At 43.0% G+C, this 24,865-nt stretch overlaps 1 protein-coding gene across 1 annotated transcript in view; it reads left to right on the top strand.

The window, feature by feature from the left end:
- Positions 1–24,865, top strand: part of LCMT1 (leucine carboxyl methyltransferase 1) — a 55,383-nt gene that overhangs the window by 18,656 nt on the left and 11,862 nt on the right. Inside the window, exons 2-6 of the mRNA XM_024744663.1 lie at positions 1,405–1,496; positions 3,566–3,687; positions 10,420–10,496; positions 11,397–11,458; positions 20,602–20,704. Of these exons, the coding sequence (XP_024600431.1) occupies positions 1,405–1,496; positions 3,566–3,687; positions 10,420–10,496; positions 11,397–11,458; positions 20,602–20,704 (456 nt within the window). The remainder of the gene's footprint in view (positions 1–1,404; positions 1,497–3,565; positions 3,688–10,419; positions 10,497–11,396; positions 11,459–20,601; positions 20,705–24,865) is intronic.

The raw sequence follows: 24,865 nt of genomic DNA, 5'->3' as shown, positions 1-24,865 counted from the left end.
ATGTGCTCCTGTGCTCTGGGAGCTTAGAACTTAGCTGGGTGACACCACACACACACACACACACACACACACACACACACACACACACCCAGTCACCTTAAGTTTCAGCTTATTTATCAAGCAACATGGAAATGGATGTATTATTCAGGATATCACTTAGGATGCTTAAGACTGCAAGTAACAGAAGCCTGACTCAATTTGACTTAAGTGGTAAAGATGTTTCTTATCTCACTAAGTATTTGTTGCCAGGTAGAGAAGGCTCCAGGCCCACAGGGGTGTGGCGTGGCCTTAGGGATCCAGCTTCCTTCCCTGACTTCTCATTTGTCCTAAGGCTGGTTCTACTCATGGTTGCCAGGAGACTTCCAGTGGTAATCAGGGCTTCAGCTCCTAGGCTTGGAACACTACAACTTTAACTGCTTGTAGTGTAGACTGGGTTAGAGAGAGTTTGGGCTACCCTAGCATTTTCCAAGTTATAGCTGTTTTATTTGTTCCCAGTTTCCCCACTGTGACCTCCTTAAGGGACATGAAAGGACAGGTATTTAATACAAAGTCAGGAGAAATACTTTGGTAGTTGTTAGTGATGTTTGCCAAATATTTCTGGGTCTCCCTTCCCCTGGACACAAAACTTTTGGTTGAGCCAAGTTATCTGACTAGCTCTGGCCAGTGAGTTTGCTGAATGAATAATTGGTTGCAGGTCTTCTGTATGAAGTATGAGGTGAGGTTATTTGCTGTTTAGGGTCCTGGGAAAGGAATTAGCGATAAGGGGGAAGAGGTAAGAAATGGTCGTGGTGGGAAATGTGATGGGCAGTGTATGTGAATGCAGAGGTGGATGGATGAGTCTGTTTAAGCTTGTGCTGGAGCATTAAATGTGATTTGGCCTTTTTAAAATTGAAGTATGGTTGATTTATAATGTTGTGTTAATTACTGCTGTACAGCAAAGTGATTCAGTTATACATATATATACATTTAAAAAAATATTCTTTTCCATTATGGTTTATCACAGGATATGGAATATAGTCCCCTGTGCTCTACAGCAGGACCCTGTTGTTTATCCATTCTGTATATAATAGCTTACATCTACTAACCCCAACTTCCCACTCCAGCCCTCCCCCAACCCTCTCCCCCTTGGCAACCACCAGTCTGTTCTCTACGTCCATGAGTCTGTTTCTGTTTCATAGATAGGTTCATTTGTATCATATTTTTAGATTCCACATGTAAGTGATATCATGTGGTATTTGTCTTTCTCTTTCTGACTTGCTTCACTTAGTATGATGATCTCTACTTGCATGATTTAGCCTTTTGAGGTCAATGAATTTCCTGTGGATCCTTGACCTGGTTCCTGGGAACGTGGCCGTGGAACCTGGCCTGAACCTACTCACCTGCTTCCTTTTTCATCTCTTTCAGGTTTGCAGTGAGCGTTGGCTACTGGCAGGACCCTTACATCCAGCATTTGGTGAGACTATCTAAAGAGAGGAAGGCCCCGGAAATTAACAGAGGCAAGTGACCATCTCCCTCCCCGACATCTCATCAGCTGAGAGGCCTGAGGTTTTAGGGATTCATTCTTAAAAAGAGAGTTCCGGGGTGTACTGTCTTCAACAGTGTATGAAAGTACTTGTTTCCCAACTTCCTCACCAGCACAGTGTATTATGAAACTTCATCTTTGTTCACCTGATACATGAAAAATGGTTTTTACAGTAATATAAAAGCCATTTACATATCTTTTACTATAAAAGCCATTTATATATCTTCTACTGCAAGCTGTCTGTTCACATAAGGGATTATTTTTGTTGTTGTTGCCCAGTTAAAGTGCTAGTAACACTATTAGGTTCTGCAAGTAATTTCCATCAAGGAAGTCGAAGGAGTTGAGATAGGAGGGTGACTTAGTTTCAGCTAGATTGAGAAACTGACCAATGAACGTAATTCTTATATGTGTGGGGAATCTAGGCCCTAAAGATGGGTCCCGTAGGTGGGTTCTATAAGAAGGGCAAAGGAATTTGTAAATGGTTGTTCCTGAGAAGAAGGACATGGTAGTTACTTTGAGCTGAGGGTGAATCCAGGCATCAGTTAGATTGGGCAAGGCCTGCTTAAGAGGCCTTTCTTAAGCCTCCCTCCCCAGCTCTTGAGACAGATTTCCCAGCGAATGTTCCAGAGACAGGGACCCACCATGGCAACTGGCTCGGTGCCCCGGGCGACATGTCAGCCCCCCTTCCTTCTTCCTCTCCCGGTTTGCAGATTGGGGACCTCCAGCCCAGAAGGAGAGCGCTTCCCAAACATCTTTGGTGAAGACATATTTTTTTCTCCCAAGTTGAATCCATTGTGGATGATATTCTGTAATATACAATAAAGGTGATTTACTAGGAAAATGAAATGTAGACACAAGCCCAAATTATTTATTTATTTATAAGGTAGGGATTATCAAATTGATTATTTTATTTTATTAATTAATTAATTTTTTTTTGGCGATGCTGCATGGCATGCGGGACCTTAGGTCCCTGACCAGGGATCAAATCCGTGCACCCTTGCAGTGGAATCGCAGAGTCCTAACCACTGAACCGCTAGGGAATTTCCCTGAATTATTTATTAGCACACTCACCAGACATAAAATTTCTCTGTCAAATGGCAATAAAGTTTCTAAATGCTACTCTCAAATTTTGTTCTTAAAACGGTCACACCTCAGGCTTCCCTGGTGGCACAGTGGTTGAGAGTCCGCCTTCTGATGCAGGGGACACGGGTTCGTGCCCCGGTCCGGGAGGATCCCACATGCTGCGGAGCGGCTGGGCCCGTGAGCCATGGCCGCTGAGCCTGCGCGTCCAGAGCCTGTGCTCCGCAACGGGAGAGGCCACAACAGTGAAAGGCCTGCGTAAAAAAAAAAAAAAAAAAGGTCACACCTTGAGCAACAGGCCTTTAGAACAAGACAGATGCTGTCTTCCTGTCTCCCTTCTGGGTTTCCCATCTCCTTTGTCCCAGCTCCCCACCCCAGAGCTTAACAAGTCCATTAATTAGGCCACCACTTGCTGGTGTTTCTCCTCCCACTGTCTGTGATGCCATTTTATAAACACAGAGGCTCTAACCCAGACAAGATGGAGGTGAAAGGAACAAGATAAGAAGCATGGCTTTCTTTGCTTTGACTGACATTCATCTGCCCAATTTCCTGACCTAAAAATATTATTTCCCACACGCCCTTGCAGTTTTGAGTTTTATCAGGGTACTAATTAGCTTTCCCTAGAGCTGTGAAAAAGCACATTTACAAGAGAAGCATTTAGATCAGATGTTTTGATATAAAACACTTGTCTTTCCTAAGTAAAAGTATAGGACACTATTTTTCTTCAGATCGTTAATTCCACCATTAAGTAGCTAGTACTTATTTTTGTTCAACCAGCTTTTTAAAAAAAAAAAAAAAATGGAAGAGAGTTTGAAAGTCATTATTTCTCCCATGAAGTTTGCAGATAAACGCTGACCCTGAAGAAGGGCAAAGTGTAGTTTTGCTCTCCCTAGCACCATGGGCTTTGCAGGGATTATTTCTGTCGTCACCGAGTGATAGCTTGCTTCTCTGTCTGTCTCTTAGGATATTTTGCTCGAGTCCATGGCGTCAGCCAGCTTATAAAGGCATTTCTACGGAAGACAGAATGTAATTGTCAAATTCTAAACCTCGGGGCTGGGATGGATACCACCTTCTGGAGGTTAAAGGTAAATTAAAATTTCCCATTTTCTCTTTCCAGTTGTTTAAATTTAATGTGTTGAAGACATTCACCTGGTTCAAAAGTGTAAAGGAAAGATTAAAATGCAGTGCGGTGGCAGCCTGTCTCCCACCTCGCTTTGCAGCCCTCCAGCCCCACAACTGCCTTCATCCCTGTACTTCATCTCACCAGAGCCCCAGTGAGGATATGTGGGTGGTTTCTCACCTTTTGCTGCTACTAACTGGGTTATAGTAAACATTCTTGGGTACATTTCCCCTGCATATGTGGCAGTATACCAGGAGAAGGAGCAAGGATTCTACCCGTGGAACTGCTGAGACAAAAGAACACTTGCGTTTGTAATTTTGACGATAACTTAAGATTTTATTGTCGGCATCGCGGTGTCTTAGGTAACATTTGGAGGTTTGCAAGGCTGGGTAATGATAACATGATGCAAAGCCCTTTTGTAGTCATTCTCTGATTTGATGCCTCAATTGTTCTATTTGGGTTCAAGGGCAGGTGTAATTATACTCACTCATAGGAAAGGAAACTTGGGTCTAGTCAGTGGCAGAACCAGGACTAAAGTTCTGGTCTTTGATTCCTGGGCTGGATTTTATTGCCAAACCTTTTCCCTACAAATATCTCACTGATTGCAGTTTCTTTCTTTTTCTTTTTTTTGTAGGTTTGTACAGATTTTTCTTGGTTCTTCTATCAGGTCAGTCATGTGGTAGTAATGGGTATGTGCGTCTCTCCAGATTTCTTTTTAAAAAATAATTACTTAATTTGTTTTTGGCTGTGTTGGGTCTTCATTGCTGCACGCGGGCTATCTCTAGTTGTGGTGATCAGGGGCTTCTCTTCCTTGCAGTGCGTGGGTTTCTCATTGCAGTGTCTCCTCCTGTTGCGGAGCACGGGCTCTAGGTGTGCGGGCTTCAGTAATTGTGGCACTCAGGCTCAGTAGTTGTGGCTTGCAGGCTCTAGAGCGCAGGCTTAGTAGTTGTGGCGCACGGGCTTAGTTGCTCTGCGGCATGTGGGATCTTCCTGGACCAGGGCTCGAACCCGTGTCCCCTGCATTGGCAGGCGGATTCTTAACCACTCTGCCACCAGGGAAGCCCCTCTCCAGATTTCTTGCAGGCGTAGACCAAGATAGATGAGAGTATATAAGCATAACTCCACCTGCATTATCTATTTTGTCCCTAATTAGCTCACCTGATAAGAAGGTCTTTGGTCATCAGAGCTCCCAGTCTTTCTGTTACTTGAGAACCAGTGTCCTCAACATGGCCGTGGTATCGTTTGCCTCTGCATTCTTCCGTCTCGATGAGATAACTGACGTTTATGAAGTGCGTTTACATATATGACGTCATTAGTTAACACAAGAGCTGTGTTGGGTGGGGGAGCTTACACATCTGAGGGAAGTGCGGCTTTGAAAGTCTGTGTCTTCCCCCAAATTGGACAGCCAGTGGCATTAGGACGTGGAACCAACATTGGCTCCAGCTCTTCAGACTCCCAATTCCTTCCTCTTTCCTCTGCACACAGCTCTGTGGTTGTTCAGGGAGAGTTTTTTCTGTGGGTCGATTGTGCCTCTGTAATGCTGTGACCCTGGTGTGGTGGAAGCAACTGGAACAGAATGTAGTGTAAGAGTGTGTGCACTGCCAGCATTACAGGGGCTGCTGGAGAAATCCCTCCTTTTTACCCTTTTGACTTGGTCATATGGTTTGGTTTTTTTCCTCATCTTGCAGGTGGGTTAATAATGAATAAATCTGAGATTTTAATTTCTGAGCCAGGTACACCGAGTCTTATGTGCCCCTTCCAAGAAAAAGGTTCTCTGTCAAAGGTGAGAGGAAGGGGAGTAGCACAGGGCCTTAAAGTCCTTTGTGGAAGTTTTTTTGTTTTATTGATAATTGTATTGATCCAAAGGCATTTTTAAAAATCTAAAGTTTCTCTTTTTTTAAAATTATGCTTGTTTGTTTTTTTTTTTTTTTTTTTTTTTTTTTGCAATATCCGGGCCTCTCGCTGTTGTGGCCCCTCCCGTTGCGGAGCACAGGCTCCAGACGCGCAGGCTCAGCGGCCACGGCTCACGGGCCCAGCTGCTCTGCGGCATGTGGGATCTTCCCGGACCGGGGCACAAACCTGTGTCCTCTGCATCGGCAGGCAGACCCTTAACCACTGTACCACCAGGGAAACCCTTGTCTGCTCTTTTATTATTATTTTTTGTCTTTTCCATTTTGTTGTGAGTTTTCCCCCCGATTTGATGTTTGCCTTTAATTTTTATTTTTTATTATTTATTTGGCCGCTTGCGTACTTGTGGGATCTTAGTTCCCCGACCAGGGATCAGACCCCGTCCCCCTGCAGTGGACGGGCGGAGTCCTAACCACTGGACCGCCAGGGAATTCCCTTGTTTGCTCTTTTAGAGCTGAGGTTGCACAGGCCAAATCTGGCCAGCCACCTATTTTTGTAAATAAAGTTTTATTGGAACACAGCCATGCCCATTTATTTACATCTTATCTATGGCTCTCACAGCAGGGCTGAGTAGTTACAACAGAGACCATTATGGCCTGCAAAGCCTAAAATGCTTACTTTTTGACTCTTTCCAGAAAGTTTGTCAATCCCTGTTTTAGAGCTATATGTGCCTCTATAAAAGAGCAGGGGAAGTCGTGTCCATCGATCTTATAGTCTCGTGCTCTTTCCACCTGGGATGGCCCCCCTGCTGCACCAGCAGAGACTTAGTTGCGAGTCACAGGCTTTCTGGGGCCACTACCGTGTGAGCTTGTTCTGTATAATCTCAGGGGCCCAAGACTGGACAGCCGAAGACTCATCTTCAGGCAGCAGGCAAAAACAGGGCCAGGGAAAGCTGGTATCATCATGAGCAAAGAGTAAAGGGTGAGTGAAACCCTTTAAGTGGCCTCACTTCTTGGTGTCTCTTGAATTCTGTTTCTGTACAACCAAAGGGTCGGGTATGGAGGGGAAGCAGTCTCAGTTTTGGCCGCCTGTGAAGTGGTCGACTACCTTGGATCTTGGAGTCTGAGGGCCACCCTTCCTCGTGGCTGTTCCTGGCTTCCCCCTGGTGGCTGTGCCCTGCCTTGGGTATCTCCCCTGCCTCCTGTGCCATGCGAGCTACCTGGGAGTGGAGTGTCAGAGGGCCGCAGAGAATCGTGGAATAAGGAGTTGAAGCATCCTTGCCGGAGCCACTTTGCCCGTTTCTGAAAGTGGAGAAAGAGGATGTCTGTTTCTTAAGAGTTCCAGGTGTGCCTTTTGTAAGCTTTCCTTCCTCGGTTACCCCTTATTCAGAATTCTCATAAGGATCAAGTGCACGAGTGCCTGGGAAAGCTCTTTAAAAGGTCAGAAGTCCTGGGCATCTACCCTGAGAAAACCATAATTCAAAAAGAGTCATGTACCACGATGTTCATTGCAGCTCTATTTACAGTAGCCCAGACATGGAAGCAACCTAAGTGTCCATCGACAGATGAATGGGTAAAGAAGATGTGGCACATACATACAATGGAATATTACTCAACCATAAAAAGAAACGAAATTGAGTTATTTGTAGTGAGGTGGATGGACCTAGAGTCTGTCTTAGAGTGAAGTAAGTCAGAAAGAGAAAAACAGATATCGTATGCTAACACATATATATGGAATCCAAAAAAAATGGTTATGAAGAACCTAGGGGCAGGACAGGAATAAAGACAGACGTAGAGAATGGACTTGAGGACACGGGGAGAGGGAAGGGTAAGCTGGGATGAAGTGAGAGAGTGGGATGGACACATATACACTATCAAATGTAGAATAGATAGCTAGTGGGAAGCAGCCACACAGCACAGGGAGACCAGCTTGATGCTTTGTGTCCCCCTAGAGCGGTGGGATAGGGAGGGTGGGAGGGAGACGCAAGAGGGAGGAGATACGGGGATATATGTATACGTATAGCGGATTCACTTTGTTATGAAGCAGAAACTAACACACCATTGTTAAGCAATTATACTCCAATAAAGATGTTAAAAAAAAAGTCAGAAGTCCTGTGTGAGATGTGGGACACTGTGCTGTCCTTCATTTATTTGCTTTTGATTGTCCTTGTGGTCTTCTGGAATTTTAGACTGTTCTTAACACTCTATACCTTGTGAGTAAAAGTTCTTGAAAGGTGTTGTAGAATTTCTTAGAGAAAGTTATTTCTGTGTATCCTTTAAACACATCCTCTCAATATCTTCAGATAGCTTTTACATAGCCCTGCTCTGCAGTCAGGTAGTAGGTATGTGTTGCAATTCCAAGAGTGAACAGCTGAAGGTGGTGAGTCCAGGTCTCCTCTGATGTCAAGAAACCGTATTGTCCCTTTGTTTTGTTTCTTTCTTTTTCTCTTCCTCCTTCCTTCTCTGTCCTTCCCCTCCTTCCCCCAGACCAGATCCCCTGAAAATTTAACTGAGGAACATTTTCCATGTGGGTGGATCTCCCAATTCTGTTACTTGCCCTTAGGGGTCACCTTCCTACCAGGAACTGCTTCCTCATGATTTCTGCCCCCATCATTCTGTCCTCAGTGGGGGGAGGGGGGTGGATCTGCTGCCCCTCCCGACCTGTCCTTCATCTCTAGTTATTGTCTGTGTAAATGGTGCTCTTACCTGCCAGTCTGCTCATCAGAAACAAGGAAACATCCTTACCCCTCCTTTTTCTTTATCCCATCCTACACCAAAGAAGCCACCACCAGGTTCTGGATATCAGCAACTTTCTTTTTCTTTCCTCTTTTTAAATAAGTAGCTCTCTATTTCTGGGATATAAGTGCAGGTGGGCATGAGGGTATTAAAAGAGTAGCAGGTTATGGAGTGCCTTGTTTCTTGCTAAGTCTTAGGGGTGTGAAGAGCTGTTGCAGGCAGAAAGGGGTGTTGTTTTAGTCTTCACAGCTGGTGATAATAGAGCTGAGGAGGAGAGGATGCATTTGAGAATAGTCAGCTGGGCTGAGTGATTTTTTTTTAATTGAAATATATCAATACTTGACATAATTTTTTTAATTGAAGTATAGTTGATTTACAATGTTGTGTTAGTTTCAGGTGTACAGCAAAGTGATTCAGTTATATATATAGAGAGAGATACAGACATACATATAGATATCTATTCTTTTCCAGGTTCTTTTCCCTTATAGGTTATTACAAAATATTGAGTAGAATTCCCTGTGCTATACAGTAGGTCCTTGTTGGTTATCTGTTTTATATATAGTAGTGTGTATGTTAATCCCAAACTCCTCTAATTTATCCCTCCCCCCTTTCCCCTTGGGTAACCATAAGTTTGTTTTCTCTGTCTGTGGGTCTATTTCTGTTTTGTACATAAGCTCATTTGCATCATTGTTTTTAGATTCCACATATAAGCGATATCATATGATTTGACATATAATACTATGTTAGTTGCATAGTATGTATTACATAGTGATCTGACATTTGTGTACATTCAGGCTGAGGGATTGATTGGACAGGGAGGAGGAGCTGGAGAATTCTAGCATGACCAGTAGGTGACTGGATGGGGGTGTAGCCACCGACTAAGCTAGGAAAGGCACGAGGGTGGGGGGGCTTCCCTGGTGGCGCAGGGGTTGAGAGTCCGCCTGCTGATGCAGGGGACGCGGGTTCGTGCCCCGGTCCGGGAAGATCCCACATGCCGCGGTGCGGCTGGGCCCGTGAGCCATGGCCGCTGAGCCTGCACGTCCGGAGCCTGTGCTCCGCAACAGGAGAGGCCACAACAGTGAGAGGCCCGCGGACCGGAAGAAAAAAAAAAAAAAAAAAAAAAAAAAAAAGCGCGAGGGGGAAGCAGGGCTGTGTGTGTGTGTGTGTTTCACACTTTTTAAAACTGCAGCCACAGTAAAAAATAACTGTACATCCCTAGCCAGGACCCACGTCTGTGTACCTATGTCTGTAAATAATAAGGGCACACACATGGTACTTACTAAGGGCGGGCCCTGTTCTGAGTTCACTCACGTATTTCCTCATTAATCCGCACAACCCTATGAGGTGTTATTTTCTCTACTTTTCAAATGAGGAAACCTTGGCCCAGGCAGTTTAGTGACTTCCCCAAGGCCTCACAGCAAACAAGTGGTGGAGCTGGGATTTGAACCTTGTCCCTCCAGGCTCCAGAGTGCCTGCTGTTTACCACCCCACTATTCTCCACTATCACAGAAAAAAATAAATGTATCCCTCATTCCACATGATGCTTTCTGACATTTGCTACTTTATTCTAGTTCATCTCCAAACTGCTGGTCACAACCCACCACATTGGTTTCTTGACCCTCTCTAATAGGTCCCAAGCTGCTTTTTAAAAAAAAATGAACGAATGAATGAATTTTTGGCCGCATTGGGTCTTTGTTGCTGCGCGCGGGCTTTCTCTAGTTGTGGCAGGGCGGGGCTGCTCTTCGTCGCGGTGCGCGGGCTTCTCATTGCGGTGGCTTCTCTTGTTGTGGAGCATATCAAGCTGCTTTTTTGAGAAATACTCTTATGTCCTGCTTCCAGTCTACCTCTTAACATCCCAGTGACCATTCCCCTGATTCAGGCTCCCCATCACTTGGCTCCTGGACAGCTACAATAATCTCCTTTTTCCCTCCATTTGTTCTTTATGCCGAGACCAAATAACTTGAAAAGTACATTTCTTACCGTATCATTCCCCTGATTTTAAATCCATAAGCATCCCATTGCTCTTCAGGCCCTAGCACTTGGTACATGAAGATGATAGGTAAATGTATGAGTAATAAATAATTATAGAAAGATTACTGTGTGTTTTTTCTCAGGATGAAGATCTTCTACCAAGTAAATATTTTGAAATCGACTTTCCAATGATAGTCACGAGAAAGCTGCACAGCATCAAGTAAGTGTGGCTTTGGCCGGAAGCAAGAGCATGGTGAGATTCAGAACCAGATCCTGGTAGACGGCAGGTCTGAGGCAGGAGACCTCATTTTAGGGCACTGCTTTCCTTTCATCCCCTCCTCCCTCTTTCTTGCCCCTGGGACACTCATTCGAACATATCGTGCAGTCTTCAACATGAAATACACCCTCCTTTGTGACTCTTCTATCCGTTCATGTAATTTCTCTGAACATTTAAAAAAATGACCTAGAGTAGATTAATAATCAGAATTTTAAAAATTTATATTGGATTGTAGTTGATTAACAATGTTGTGTATTAATCTGTATTTCTATGTGTATTTTGCTTACTTATCGTCAGGGTATAGAAAGGTGCCTGACCCAGAATAGATGTGTAGTAAATATTCTTTGAATGAATGAATGGGAGGCTGAAGTTAATCAGTTACTTTGGGCTCGGCCTATGGGATCTTAGTTCCCCGACCAGGGATCGAACCCGTGTCCCCTGCATTGGAAGCACAGAGTCCTAACCACTGGACCACCAGGGAATTCCCTGTTTTCTTGCATATTTTTGATTGGGAGAGTTATCACATAAATGTTACTAAAAACACTGGAACATTTGGAAAATTCTTGCTAGCCTGTCTGTAGCTGTTTCTAAGTACGTATGTCATGATCAGTTTGTGATTTGATATCAGATTCTCCATGTAAAGCTTAGTTGACCTAACTGACTTGTATCCCCTGGACTTTTACTGTACGTGCCTAGGGTCAAATGTGATTAAACAGATGACCCTTTGGCATGGCCCTGCCTTTGAATAGTAGTGATACCTATTTGCCATGTCTGTGGTGGCTGTCTGCATTTTAGCAGTAAATGAGCTGCTTGACTCGCCTTTCTTTTTCTCACCTTCTGCAGATTGAAACCTCTCCTATCAAAACCCATTTTAGACTTACATTCAGAGGACACACTTCAAATGGGTAAGTATCCTTAACCTAAGTAATACAACCTGGGCTATATAACAATTTTTGCTCTTTTTCCCCTTTTATTTTTAAAGATGGTGTGTGTGTGTGTGTGTGTGTGTGTGTGTGTGTGTGTGTGCGCGCGCGCACGAATACACGTATCCTTCTGCTGATACATTTTCACTTCCACCACAGTTACTATGAAGGAATTTAAAACAGTTTTGATGTGACTCTTCTTAGATGTCCATAGGTCCCCACTCTTTAAAAAGAATTTAAATTAGTTGTGAACATTTCAAAAATGGGAGATTTTTCATGAAAGTCTTGATTTTCAGTTTTGCTTGGAAAAATCACATCTAGCTCCTACATGGCAGTCATTGAGCAGTGGCCGCTTTATTTAGAAGGGTCGTGTCTTCTCCAGTTCTGACCCCACCACTCCCTCTTGTCTTACACCTGACCTGCTTCCTGGTTTATGGCACCTCCTTGGCCCCTGCAGTCAGTTTCGGGGCACGAACCCGTGTCCCCTGCATCGGCAGGCGGACTCTGAACCACTGCGCCACCAGGGAAGCCCTCCCCTCAAGTTTTAATTACGAATGTTTACAACACCACTTCCCTCATTTCTAAGCCTTTCGAATTATGGTAAAACTCTTCCAGAATCTTCCATTGTTTTCAGTCTCTATCTGACAGAGAGGTTCCAGGGCCTTATTAATAATTTGGGTCAGAAAACATGCTTAGAGAGGATGGCCTTCTCGGATGGTCGACACAGATAGCACAGCAAACAGCAGACGATTAGATACGCTTCCTCTTTTACACAACCACAGTGCTTTAGTCATCCTCCTAGTGATCAGATTCCCAATAAAGTTTCCACAGAAAATGATCTCTCCCCCGTCCTTTGTCTCCCTTATACAAATTGTGAGTAGAAGCTGTTCAGGCTTTGCCATTTGCTGGCCTATTTGCTTTCTGTACAGTTTTGCTACCGTAATTTTCTATGTATTTGGTGTCAGAATGATTATCTGCAATGAATGTGCTAGTACTTTGCTAGGACTCTGATCCATCAATGTAGAAATATATGAAGTAGAAAGTAAAGCCTTTCCATAATCCCTCCTCCCACCCAAGATAACCAGTGTTCAGAGTATTTTCTACTGCAGGTGAACAATATACCCAGAGAAAGGTAAATATCACACATAATAAAGTACACACACAGATATAATCCAGTGCGTGGCACATAAAAGGCTCAATAATTTTTTGTTGAATGAATGTATATACACATTGAATAAATATGTGTTGTAGTGTAACATATATTTGTTGAACGAATGGATCTATACTTCTATATATAAATATAGGTTTATATGTAATTTTAATAAAATAAATAATTTATACATACTGTTTTGTGACTTGCTCTTTTCATGTCCTAGTGAATCATGGCTGTCTTTTCATGTCAGAATATATAAATCTACCTCATTATTTCTAATGGCTTTGCAGTACTCCTCTGCATGGAAATTCTGTTTTATTTAATCTTTTCCCTACTGATGGTCATTTAGATTGCTGCCTTTTTATATTTTTATATTCAACAGTGTTGTAGAAAACACATATATATGTGTGTATTTGCAGGAGTTGCTAGCTCAAAGAATTGTACATTGTGAATTTTAATAGCTACTACCAAACTGATCTTCAAGAACATTTTATTAATTTATGTTTTCATTAAGAGTAGATGAGGATTCTCTTTCTCTACACCGTCACTAACGCTGGATATTATCATTTTTAAAAATTTCTACCAGTCTGATGGGCTGTAACAATGTCCCATTGTTTTAAAATTTTATATAACTTTGAATGCTTAGAGTCCAGCGAGATGGAGTATCTTTCTATAGTTTTATTGGCCTTTAGGAATTTCTTTGTAGATTGCCTTTTCATTTCCTTTGCCCATTTTTTTCTTCAGTTGCATTGTTTCCCCCCAGCCTTTTTTTTTTTCAATTTATGGGAACGCTTTATAACATACAGATATGTTCTTTGATAAAAACCTCTTGTCAACTTTTTTTTAAAAAGTATTTATTTATATATTTGGGATCTAGTTCCCTGACCAGGGATCGAACCTGGGCCCCCTGCATTGGGAGCGTGGAGTCTTATCCACTGTGCCACCAGGGAAGTCTCTTGTCAGCTTTTTTTATTGTATATTTTTTTCTTAGTCTTTTGCTTGTTTTTTTAAATTTGTGTTTGTGTGTTACGTGGGTAAATTTTCCAGTCTTGTCCTTTATATCAATAGTTTTTGATCTTGCCATCATACTGAGAAAGGAATCTGAATAAAAATAAATAAAAACGTGAATGAAAATCTGAGAAAAGTGATAGATGATAATAAAACTGACAAAAATTTCATTTAAAAATTACCCTTTTTCATCAAACCCCTGGGGCTGTAAGAATCACCACTATTTATTTATCAATAGGAGAGAAAAAGTGCTGACAAATTAAACTGATACATTATCGACTGTTAGATGCATCCAGGTTTCAGAAATGTTAAAATGTGAAAAATATATGCATCTTAGAATTGATGATAGATGTTTTCTTAAGCTGAACTATGCACAGGGTAAGAAATTAAAAGTATGTAAATGAGCACACAACGAAAAGTAAGTCAAGATGAGTTCTTAAAAGTAAGTCAGATTCTATTACTTTCCTGCTTAAATCCTTCTAGTGCTGAAATTTACATGGTTAATTGGGTGTCTGATGCCTCCTGATTTTCTTTCCTTTTTTTAATTAATATTTATTTTTATTTATTATTTATTTGGCTGCATTGGGTCTTAGTTGCGGCACGTGGGATCTTTAATTGTGGTGCGTGGGCTCTTCGTTGCGGTGCGCAGGCTTCTCTCTAGTTGTGGTGCGGGCTCCAGAGCGCGTGGGCTCTCTAGTTGTGGCACGCAGGCTCTCTAGTTGTGGTGCAGGCTCTAGAGCACACGGGATTAGTTGCCCCGCGGCATGTGGGATTTTAATTCCCCGACCAGGGATCAAACCTGTGTCCCCTGCGTTGGAAGGCAGATTCTTAATCACTGCACCACCAGGGAAGTCCCCCGATTTTATTTTCGACTACAGTAACTATGATCTCACCACACTGCCCTCCTGCTGTCCTCTGAATGTGCCAAGCTTGCTCTCACCTTCAAACCTTTCCTCTTCCCTTGACCTGGAACTCTTTCCCCCTAATTTTGCTTAATGGGCTCCATCTCATCACCCATGTCCCACTTCAGCTGCCACCTCCTACTCTAGGCACCGTTTTCCCTCATCCTCTTTTATTTTCTTCATAGCTCTTAATACTCTGATGCTATCTTGATTCTTCATTTGTTTAATGATTCACCGTCTCTCCCTCCTTGAGGGAATAAGCCTCAAGAGCACAGGGACCTCTCCTACCTTGTTCATTGCGATATCCCCAGCGCCTAGAACAGTGCCTGGCACACAGAGATTATTGATGGAATAAATACATACCTGAATGCTTGAATGAGCGAATGTTTGTGTCTTTGTAATCCATCTCAACTCCGATGTGGAACTGGTTGAGTATAAAGTAAAAAGAGCAACAAATCAAAGCATTGCAGAGTGGTGTCAGGTATCTCAGCTGAACCGCAAGAAGGACAAACCCTGTAGGGGAAAGATTGTCTCACACAAGGCAAGCTTAGGGAAAGGAGGAGCATGCGAGGAAGCCGAAAGGCCAGTGTGACTGGAGCTGGCAGTGGGGAGGGGTGCATGGCTCAAGATGAAGCTGAAGAAGGCGAGGCGGCATCATGCAGGATCTCCTCGGCCAGGCCAAGTCGTGTGGACTCTCTTCTAAGGGAGGTGGGACCCTGTTATGCACTCCCAAAAGGCTGTACCCCGCTTTGTAGTGTTCCCCACACTTGTCCACTCTTCATCTTCCCTGCTGGATTGCAGGCCCCATGGGGGCAGGACCGTGCCTTTTTGTTCATCAGTTTCTTCCCAGGACTCAGTGCCCAGAACATAATGAGAGCTCAGTAAGTATTCCTGGGTGGACAGATGGACAGACAAACAAGCAAAACTCCTGTGTGGTCCAGAAATCCACCTGAGGCTGTCTTTATTTACAACGCTTTTTATTTTAATTTTTTAAACTTTTTATTTTACGTTGGAGTAGAGCCGATTAACGACGTTGTGATGGTTTCAGGTGCACAGCAAAGCGACCCAGCCATACATGTACATGCATCCATTCTCCCCCAGACTCCCCTCCCATCCAGGCTGCCACGTAACATTGAGCAGAGTTCCCTGTGCTATACAGTAGGTCCCCGTTGGCTATCCTTTTTAAATATAGCAGTGTGTACATGTCAATCCCAGCTTTTTTATTTTTAAGCTAGAATGTTCTAGGAAAATCTGGGGATCTAAAAGAACACTTTGCAATCTTAATAATAAGTCTGTCTTTGAAGACATATAATGAATGGGATTGATGGGACTCACTACAGGTCAGTAGCACGTAGGAACACGTCTCTCTTGAAATGCTGACTTGGAGGTGATGGAAGAGATCATGACCTGTATGCCCTGTGGAGTGTGTGTGTGTGTGTGTGTGTGTGTGTGTGTGTGTGTGTGTGTGTGTGTGTAAGTAACTACCATGTTACATTGTGTAAATCTTCCACTTTCTCCTGCCTTTCATAGGTGTGAGCTGAATGAGGCAGATAATTAAAGCCTGTATGAGCTTTTGCTCTGTAACAAACCACTGCAAAGCATGTGGCTTAAAATAACAGCCGTCTGGGGCTTCCCTGGTGGCGCAGTGGTTGAGAGTCCGCCTGCTGATGCAGGGGACACAGGTTCGTGCCCTGGTCCGGGAAGATCCCACATACCGTGGAGTGGCTGCGCCCGTGAGCCATGGCCGCTGAGCCTGCGCGTCCAGAGCCTGTTGCTCCGCAACGGGAGAGGCCACAACAGTGAGAGGCCCGCGTACCGCAAAACAAAACAAAACAAAAAAAACAGCCGTCTGTTTAGCTCACAATCCTGCAGCTTGGCAGTCTGAGTTGGGTTCATCTGTGTGGAGCTTCTCAGCACCTGCCCGGATTTAATCATCTGTGGTCTGGTCTTCACAGAAGAACTCCACGATGTACTACCATTGAGTTAGGCCAAGGAGTGCGTGCCCACCTTCCTTTACTAAGTGCCTCAGTATGTTTTTCATGATGACTCTAGGTTAAAAAACATATCAGCAGTTCTGTTTATTAATAAGTTGGGTTCAAACATTGTAAGTATTTATGTCCTAACAACTTTTTGGTCATTTGAAAAAAAAGCCACTTACATTCTAAGAACAAATGCTCTCTTAATTTCATTCTTAAATAACCACAGTTACTTCTAATGGGATATGTGCTCCTTTCGGGCCCTTTATGACCTCACCTGGGAGCCAGATTGGACACTACCACCTGTTCCTCTTGCAATATTGCAAATGATGTTTGAGCAGTAGTGGCTTTTTCATCACAGTCACACCTGAGAAATCAGCTTTGCAGAGATATGGTGTCATTAAAAGGAGTGCAGAGAAGTCTCCTGTGGAAACTGTGACTGCCTTGAGCTGATGGTCTGCTTGTGTCTGGTGCATGTTGAGTATCTCTGCGTTTCCCTCAAAAATTTAAAACATCCTGTTCTGCCCTTGTGAGTTGGTTGTGCCGCCCCAGGGCACCTCAGTACAGTTTGGGATCCGTGAAGCTCAGCACTTTGACATTGCCCTTAATCTTAGCCGCAACCATATGAGGTTGCCATTGTATGCATTTTATACTTAAAAGTAGGCGTGAGCAGTGTGTCATACGACTAGGAACTGGCAGAGTAGACATTTGCTGTCAGGGCTGTTTGAGACCAAAGCCCATTCCTCTGCAGGTGTATTCCAAAGAGAGTTTTCATCTTGGGAACCATGTCCTGGATAAAAGCTACGGCATGTTAAGTTGTCCCTATCCAAGAATAATTAGAACTATTTAAGGATTTTAAAAATTTAACGTCAACTAGTGATTTTGAATTTTTGTGTGTAAGTTTAATGCAGGGTTTCTTAACCTCAGCCCTCCTGACACCTGGGGCCGGATAATTCCCTGTTGTGGGGCTGCCCTGCACAGTTTATAATATTTAGCAGCATCCGTAACCTCTGCCTATTAGATGCCACTAGCATCCCCCAGTTGGCGATAACCAAAAATGTCTCCAGGCACTGCCGGATGTTCCCTAGGGACAAGGTTGCCCTGGTTGAGAACTGCCGCTTGAGTGAAATGATGACCAAGCCTGAGGAATAGGATTTTCATACTTGTCTCTTCATTCTGGCCATGTACAAATTGGTTCTTAATTTTTTAAAAACCCATCATGGTGTTATATTTTCAGGGGTTCTCCCTCTTAAATCCTCTTAGAAGTCAGTTCTCTAAAGATTGATCACAGAAGGAACTACTAGTAGCAGTTCGGATGTTTTCAATCAATGTTAATTGGCTTTCCAGAATTGGGCAAGTATGGGCTATTCCTTTAGAAAGTTGTTCTTATAAGAGTATCACACAAAAAGCTTTTAATCCTCTCCCGTTTTTCTCTTAGGAAGTAGAAAATAGAAAAGAAGGAAGGGATTGTGGGTCTCGTTTTGGTGAGCAAGGTCTTTTTCTCACCCAGTCTCAGAAGCATTCCAAAGGTATCAAGGTTTTTTTGTTGTTCCCATGGTCTCTTGCTAGAGTTAGATTTTATAAAAATGGCATATCTTCCCAGAATAGTAAAACTCCTTTGAAACTTGCCCTGAGCCTGTATCCTCTACCAAATGCATTCTGTTTCTTGTGAAATGAAGGTAAGGCATCCTTCAAGGGCGGTTAATAGACCTTCTATTTCTACACAGCTTGAGTAGCCCCTGACTTTAGAGGAGCATGGGGATCATGATGGGTGTGTGGTGTGCGTTATTAGAGCGTCAGATCTATCGTTAACGGGACCTTGGGGACATCACATCCAGCACTTCCCAGGCAGTATGCCAGCTTGCCAGGGCACACGGATGGGCCACTGCTGGCTATGCCCCAGGTCATTGACCCTTGCTCAATTTTGACCTTGTGCTCAATTTTTAAGAGTAATCATGACCATGTGCCACTTTTGTCTTGTGTGCTACCTTTAGATCCACATCCCTGAGTGAGACATGTCTTACTCAGAATGAGTTGCACAGTTCAAGGAGACCACATGCTTCAACATTCTGATGGTCTCTTTGTGTGTGTGTCTGTGTGTGTGTGTGTGGTCAGGTATGGAAAAACTCGTCTTGAATATATATGTTATTTGTAAGAAGGCACACAGGCACTTGGGAATCACTGCTTGTTTTCACAGCAGGGCAAGCAAGTGCTTTCACATTCTCGATATTCTTTTCTGGACTCAGGTGTTATGGTGCCTGGGACTGACTCTGGGTTTCCCAGCCTTGCCCTTTGGTGGTTTCCTGACATCTAGCAGATTCCTAGGAGGTATTTCTTGTAGCTTATGGGGTGTGGCCAAGTGTATTTGAACCCGCTGAATGGGGTTCTCAAGAAAATAAGGGAGAACCTGCTTACATGCCGTTTCACCTTTCCCACACTTTTTGCTGTGGGTTCTCAGGAGGGTACCTGAGTTCTTAGCAATGATGTAGGATGGCTGTAGAATGTCCCAGCTTCTTCCGTGGTTTGTACTTTGAGGAAGTTGAGTGAACAGTGGCTTCAGGTAAATAATCAAGCAATTTAATTTCTTTTTTAATTATAATCTATTTTTAAAAATAGAGAGTTTAGATTGAAAAGAATTTCAGGCCTACACAAAAATAATGTGACTAGATTGATGAACCTCCATGTACCCATCGCCTAACTTTATTGCCAGTCTCATTTCATCTGTACTGGTGGTTCTAAAAGTGTAGTCCCAGGCTAACAGCATCAACCCCATCTGGAAACTTGTTAGAAATACAGATTTCTACTTTTGAAAAATCTGAATCAGAAACTCAGGGGCTGGAGCCTGATCAGTCTGTTTTAACAAGCCCTCTGGGCGAATCTGATGCCTGCCAAAGCTTGAGAACTACTATACATACCATTCCATCCAACCTTTGGTGGAGTATTTTAAAGGAAATATTTTATTTGTAAATACTTTAGTACATAAACTATTTTCTTTTAAACATAATAGCTCACAAATTGACAAAACATTTAGAGAGCAATTGGTACCAATATTTAAATAGGCTTACTCTTTGATCTCCTAATTCTTCTCATCATAATCTGTGTAACTGGACAGACAAGTCCTCTGTGACATGTATACAAGGATGTTCGCCTGAGATGGAGTAAACTTGGAATACTGCCTGTCTAATATTGAGCGATTGGCTAAGTAAGTTGTTTTATCTACTCCGTGGAGCATGGTGAAATCATAGAGAATGATGTCCGTGATACTATTGTTAAATAGGAAAAGCTTTCAGAACAAGTATTGGGTGACCCCATTATCTTTTTTTGTGCAGGGTGTGTGCGTATGTGTGTGTGTGCGTTTGAGGGAGGGAGGGAGGGAGAGAGAGGAAAAGAGAGAGAGAGAGAGAGAGAGAGAGAGAGAAAGAGAGGGACAGAGAGGGACAGAGAGGGAGAGAGGGGGAGAGAGGGAGGATGTGTCCGTGTTGTGCATAGGAGTTTAAGCACAGAGGAAAAAGGCTAGAATGTTATACACTAAAACACTAATAGTTGTCTTCGGAAGGTATGATTTTTAGTTAATTTTCACCCTCTTACCTGATTTTTTTTCCCATAACGAGCAGGATTTTGATTTTTTAAATAAATTTATTTATTTATTTATTCATTCATTCATTTATTTTTGGCTGCGTTGGGTCTTCATTGCTGCACGAGGGCTTTCTTTAATTGCATTGAGCGGCGGCTAGTCTTTGTTGCGGTGCACGGGTTTGTCATTGCGGTGGCTTCTCTTGTTGTGGAGCACGGGCTGTAGGCGTGCGGGCTTCAGTAGTTGTGGTACGCGGGCTCAGTAGTTGTGGAGCACGGGCTTAGTTGCTCTGTGGCATGTCCGGATCTTCCCGGACCAGGGCTCGAACCCATGTGCCCTGCATTGGCAGGCAGATTCTTAACCACTGCGCCATCAGGGAAGCGCGAGCATGCATTTTTATAATGGAGAAAACAATACATTTACTTTAGTTTTGAAAAAGTCACATCCATTGAAATTATAATCTCTTCTTGATCAATTTCTGTTGAAATTATAATCTCTTCTTACATTTACAGATGGGCACATATTGGATTCAACAAGATATGCCATCATTGGAGCAGATCTCCGAGATATACCTGAACTGGAAGAGAAACTAAAGAAATGTAACATGAATACACAGTGAGATTTTTTTTTAACCTCTTTTTGAGATAAGGCCAGTTGGAGGTACAGCATGATAACATGTACCATTCTTTTTTCATTGCTACTTAGAGTAGTTTTCTGAAATTTTCTGAGAAGCAATGTTCCTTGAGTCTGTTTTCCCATGAGAATCACCTGTATTGCTTTTGTAAAATACTGATTACTAATATAAGTTTGAGGGAAGATAATTGTATGCATAGAAACATATAATTGTAACATATAAAGAAAGGATTAGCATCCAGGGTATATAAAGAATACCTACTATTTTTTAAAAAGTCCAGTAGAAAAATGGGCAAAGGATAGATCACCAGGCAGCTCAAAGAGGAAACAGGGTATCATATTAAAATGGTATTGAACTTAAGTAGTAATCAGATGAAATTCTGTTTTACTACCACCAAGTTGGCAAAAATGTAAAAGTCTGACCGTATCAAGTGTTGGCAAGGATATCGGGGGAAAAGGAATGGTCGTCCACCACTGGTGGGAGTGATCTTGGTGTGACCATTGCAAGGAATGATCTGGAATTATCTAGTAAAATTGTCAGTACCATATGAATTTGCAGTTCCATTGTTGGGTGTGTCCCCCCGAGAAGGTCTACATGTATGTACAAGGAGGATGTTCATTGCAGCTTCTGTTTTTAGTAGCAGAAAATTGGAAACAACATAAACGTCCACCAGGAGGAGAATAGATGAATGCTATGTAAAATGCATGACTTCAGCGAGAGCTCAAAAACTTCATGTTGACTTTTTAAAAATTAAATTGCAGTGTGATACCAAATGTGTAGCATCAAACCCCCCCAAATACTGTATTTGCATGATTACATATATACGTAACAGAAGTATTTTTTAAATGGACCAGAAGGGTTCACACCAAATTCTTGAGAGTGGGTACCTTTGGGAGGCCGAGGAGGGGAGTGAGATGTGTGGTTTTAGCACAGTGATGCTGGTCAAATGGATAAAGAGCTAGTGGGAGGAAAAGGCATATCCACCTGGTCTAATATAGGTGAAGGTGACACTTTCAAGGATATTTGAGGTGAGTAACTCAAGGGAGAGGTTTGGAAGGCAGGTAAGGGAAAGGGAAAGTTATTTTAAAGAATAAATTGAAGGCAAAGAATCAGTGGCAAACGATGAAGGAAATTAGCAACAAGGGAAGTCATTGCTGGAGGAGAGGGAAGGGAGTATGTAGAGCATGGACTGAGGTTAACTAGCCTTTGAGGGAAGAGAAACACTCTCTATTCTGAGAGGGCAGGAAGGAGGGTAAGGACAGGTGCAAATACAGGTGAGCTTTGGGCAATGGAGGGGTGGGAAGTATAGGGGGTTAAAGTGTGGTCTTCCTAACACTTCAGCACAGTGATGGCTGTTACCTCTACATTTTGAAGTTCTTGCTTACGTGTTTAGTCTAGAATCATCAACCAGGTTGTCATTCTTAGGATTTACATTTCCACAGGCTCAAATGTCAGGGACAGCTCTACTTGACCCAGTGTTGTCACTCCAGCTTTATTGTCTAAGTCTGTCTCACCAGGTGTTCAGAAGTAAGGTCAATACACTGTAAAGAGTATTTGTGTTTCTTTTTTCCTTTGGGGAGACCCTTAGGTGGTTCACTGATTGCAGAATGTAGTGTGTTTTCTTAAATTTATTTTTAAATTGAAATATAGCTGATTTACAATGTTGTATTAATTTCTGCTGTACAGCAAGGTGACTCAGTTATACACATATATACAGTCTTTTTCATATTCTTTTCCATTACGGTTTACCCCCGGATATTGAATATAGTTCCCTGCACTATACAGTAGGACCTTGTTGTTTATCCATTCTATATATCAATATAACAGTTTGCATCTGCCAACCCCACACTCCCAGTCCGTCCCTCCCACCACTCCCACCTTAGCAACCACAAGTCTGTTCTCTCTGTCTGTGAGCCTGTTTCTGTCTCATAGATAGGTTCATTTGTGCCCTTTTTTTTTTTTTAATTTCTTTTTGGCTGCGTTGGGTCTTCGTTGCTGTGCATGGGCTTTGCTCTAGTTACAGCGAGCGGGGGCTACTCTTCATTGTGGTGTGCAGGCTTCTCGTTGCGGTGGCTTCTCTTGTTGCGGAGCACGGGCTCTAGGCGCACGGGCTTCAGTAGTTGTGGCTTGCGGGCTCTAGAGCACAGGCTCAGTAGTTGTGGCACACGGGCTTAGTTGCTCCATGGCATGTGGGATCTTCCCGGACCAGGGCTCAAACCTGTATCCCCTGCATTGGCAGGCGGATTCTTAACCACTGCACCACTCGGGAAGCCCTGTGCCATATTTTAGATTCCACAAATAGGTGATATCATATGGTATTTGTCTTTCTCCTTCTGACTTACTTCACTTAGTATGGTAATCTCTAGTTGTATCCATGTTGCTGCAAATGGCATTATTTCGTTCTTTTCTATGGCTGAGTAGTATTCCATTGTGTATATGTACCACATCTTCTTCATCCATTCATCTGTCGATGGACGTTTAGGTGATTTCCATGTCTTGGCTATTGTGAGTAGTGCTGCTATGAACATAGGGGTGCATGTATCTTTTTGAATTAGAGTTTTGTCTAGATATATGCCCAGGAGTGGGATTGCTGGATCATATGGCAACTCTACCTCTATTTTTAGTTTTCTGAGGACCCTCCATACTGTTTTCCATAGTGGCTGCACCAACTTACATTCCCACCAACAGTGTAGGAGGGTTCCCTTTTCTCCACACCCTCTCCAGCATTTGTTATTTGTAGACTTTTTAATGACGGCCGTTCTGACCGGTGTGAGGTGGTACCTTACTGTAGTTTTGAATTGCATTTCTCTGATAATTAGCGATGTTGAGCAAGTAGTGTGTTTTCTTTTAGCTGAAGGGAAGTCTTAACTTTCAAGGACACCACTGGATTTCTTGGGGGCACATGGATTTGTGAAGTCAGCAGTAGATTGGTTAAAGCTGATACTGATGGGCCTGGAGCCCTCTCAGAATAAGGAGAGCACGAGTCTTAGAATCTCACCCTGGGTTTCTGTCTTACTTCTCCTGCTCACTAGTTGTTTAATAGGGGGGAGTGGGTTGTTTTGTTTTTTTAAATCTTTTTGAGCCTTAGTGTTTCATTTATTAACTGGACTAAAGACTATCTCACAAGATGGTTTTGAAGATCAAGTAACAGCATGCAAAAACAGTTGAACAGGAATTGGCTCGTGATAGGCCCTGAGTCAGTTGCCTCTGACTCTAACTATAGTTGCAGTAACCATCTGTTTTGGCAGATGTGCTGGAAGGTTAGGGAAGTAATTGGGTATAAATTGGGCTAGCTGTTGATAGGGAAGTTTGCCTCGCTTTTGGAGATCTATAAAATGGATGAAAAACAATTGTTGAGACAAGTGTTCGAATTGTGTATTCCTCCTTGTGGTTTCATTTGTATTCTGTTTTCCTTTATGGACTGTCTTGTCTTTGCTTTGCTTTCACTTATATTTTGAAAAATATTAATCCTCTTTTTTAATATTGCTAATGGCTGCCTCTTAGAAAATATATTGTAAAAATGTCTAACTTCATTTTTAAATAATTCAAATCTACAAAAAAGTTACAAAAATAATACAAAAAACTCCCATATAGCCGTCTTTACCTGGCCTGGGCTTAGGTGGGTGGCTCGTCTGCTGGGGGCCAGGTTTAGGTGATGTGCCCTGGGGTTCACTCATGTGTGGACAGTGGGCAGGTCAGCTGGGCTGCCTCATTCTCATCCACAGGACCTCCCCTCCAGTGGTAAGCTAGCTTGGGTTCATTCACATGGTGGTTTCAGGTTTCCAAGTACAGCAAGAGAGCAAGCACCAGTGTGTAAGTCATTTCCGAGCTTCTGCTTGTATCCTGTCTGTTGCTGTTCCATTGGCCAAAGCAAGTTACATGACTAACCCAGATTCCAGGGGAAGGGAAATAAGCTTCACCTCCTGAGTGGGAGAATCTGCGGGTTCACATCGCCGCACTGTGGGTGCACAGTAGGGAAGACTCTAGCTATTTTTATAGTTTACCACACACATTTAACACATTTTCACCAGCAAGACAAAACTCATTGCTGATTGCTCACCTTTTTACAGTGTAAAACTTTGGGCCCCGGTGCACTGATTGTTGATGTGAAAACTAGTGCTTCTGGTTTTCCTGGGGTATGA

Source organism: Neophocaena asiaeorientalis, unplaced genomic scaffold (genome assembly GCF_003031525.2).
Source record: "Neophocaena asiaeorientalis asiaeorientalis breed wild unplaced genomic scaffold, Neophocaena_asiaeorientalis_V1.1 scaffold91, whole genome shotgun sequence".
NCBI lineage: Eukaryota > Metazoa > Chordata > Mammalia > Artiodactyla > Phocoenidae > Neophocaena > Neophocaena asiaeorientalis.
The sequence above is the reverse complement of the archived record's forward strand: the minus strand, read 5'-3'. Positions and strand labels throughout refer to the sequence as shown.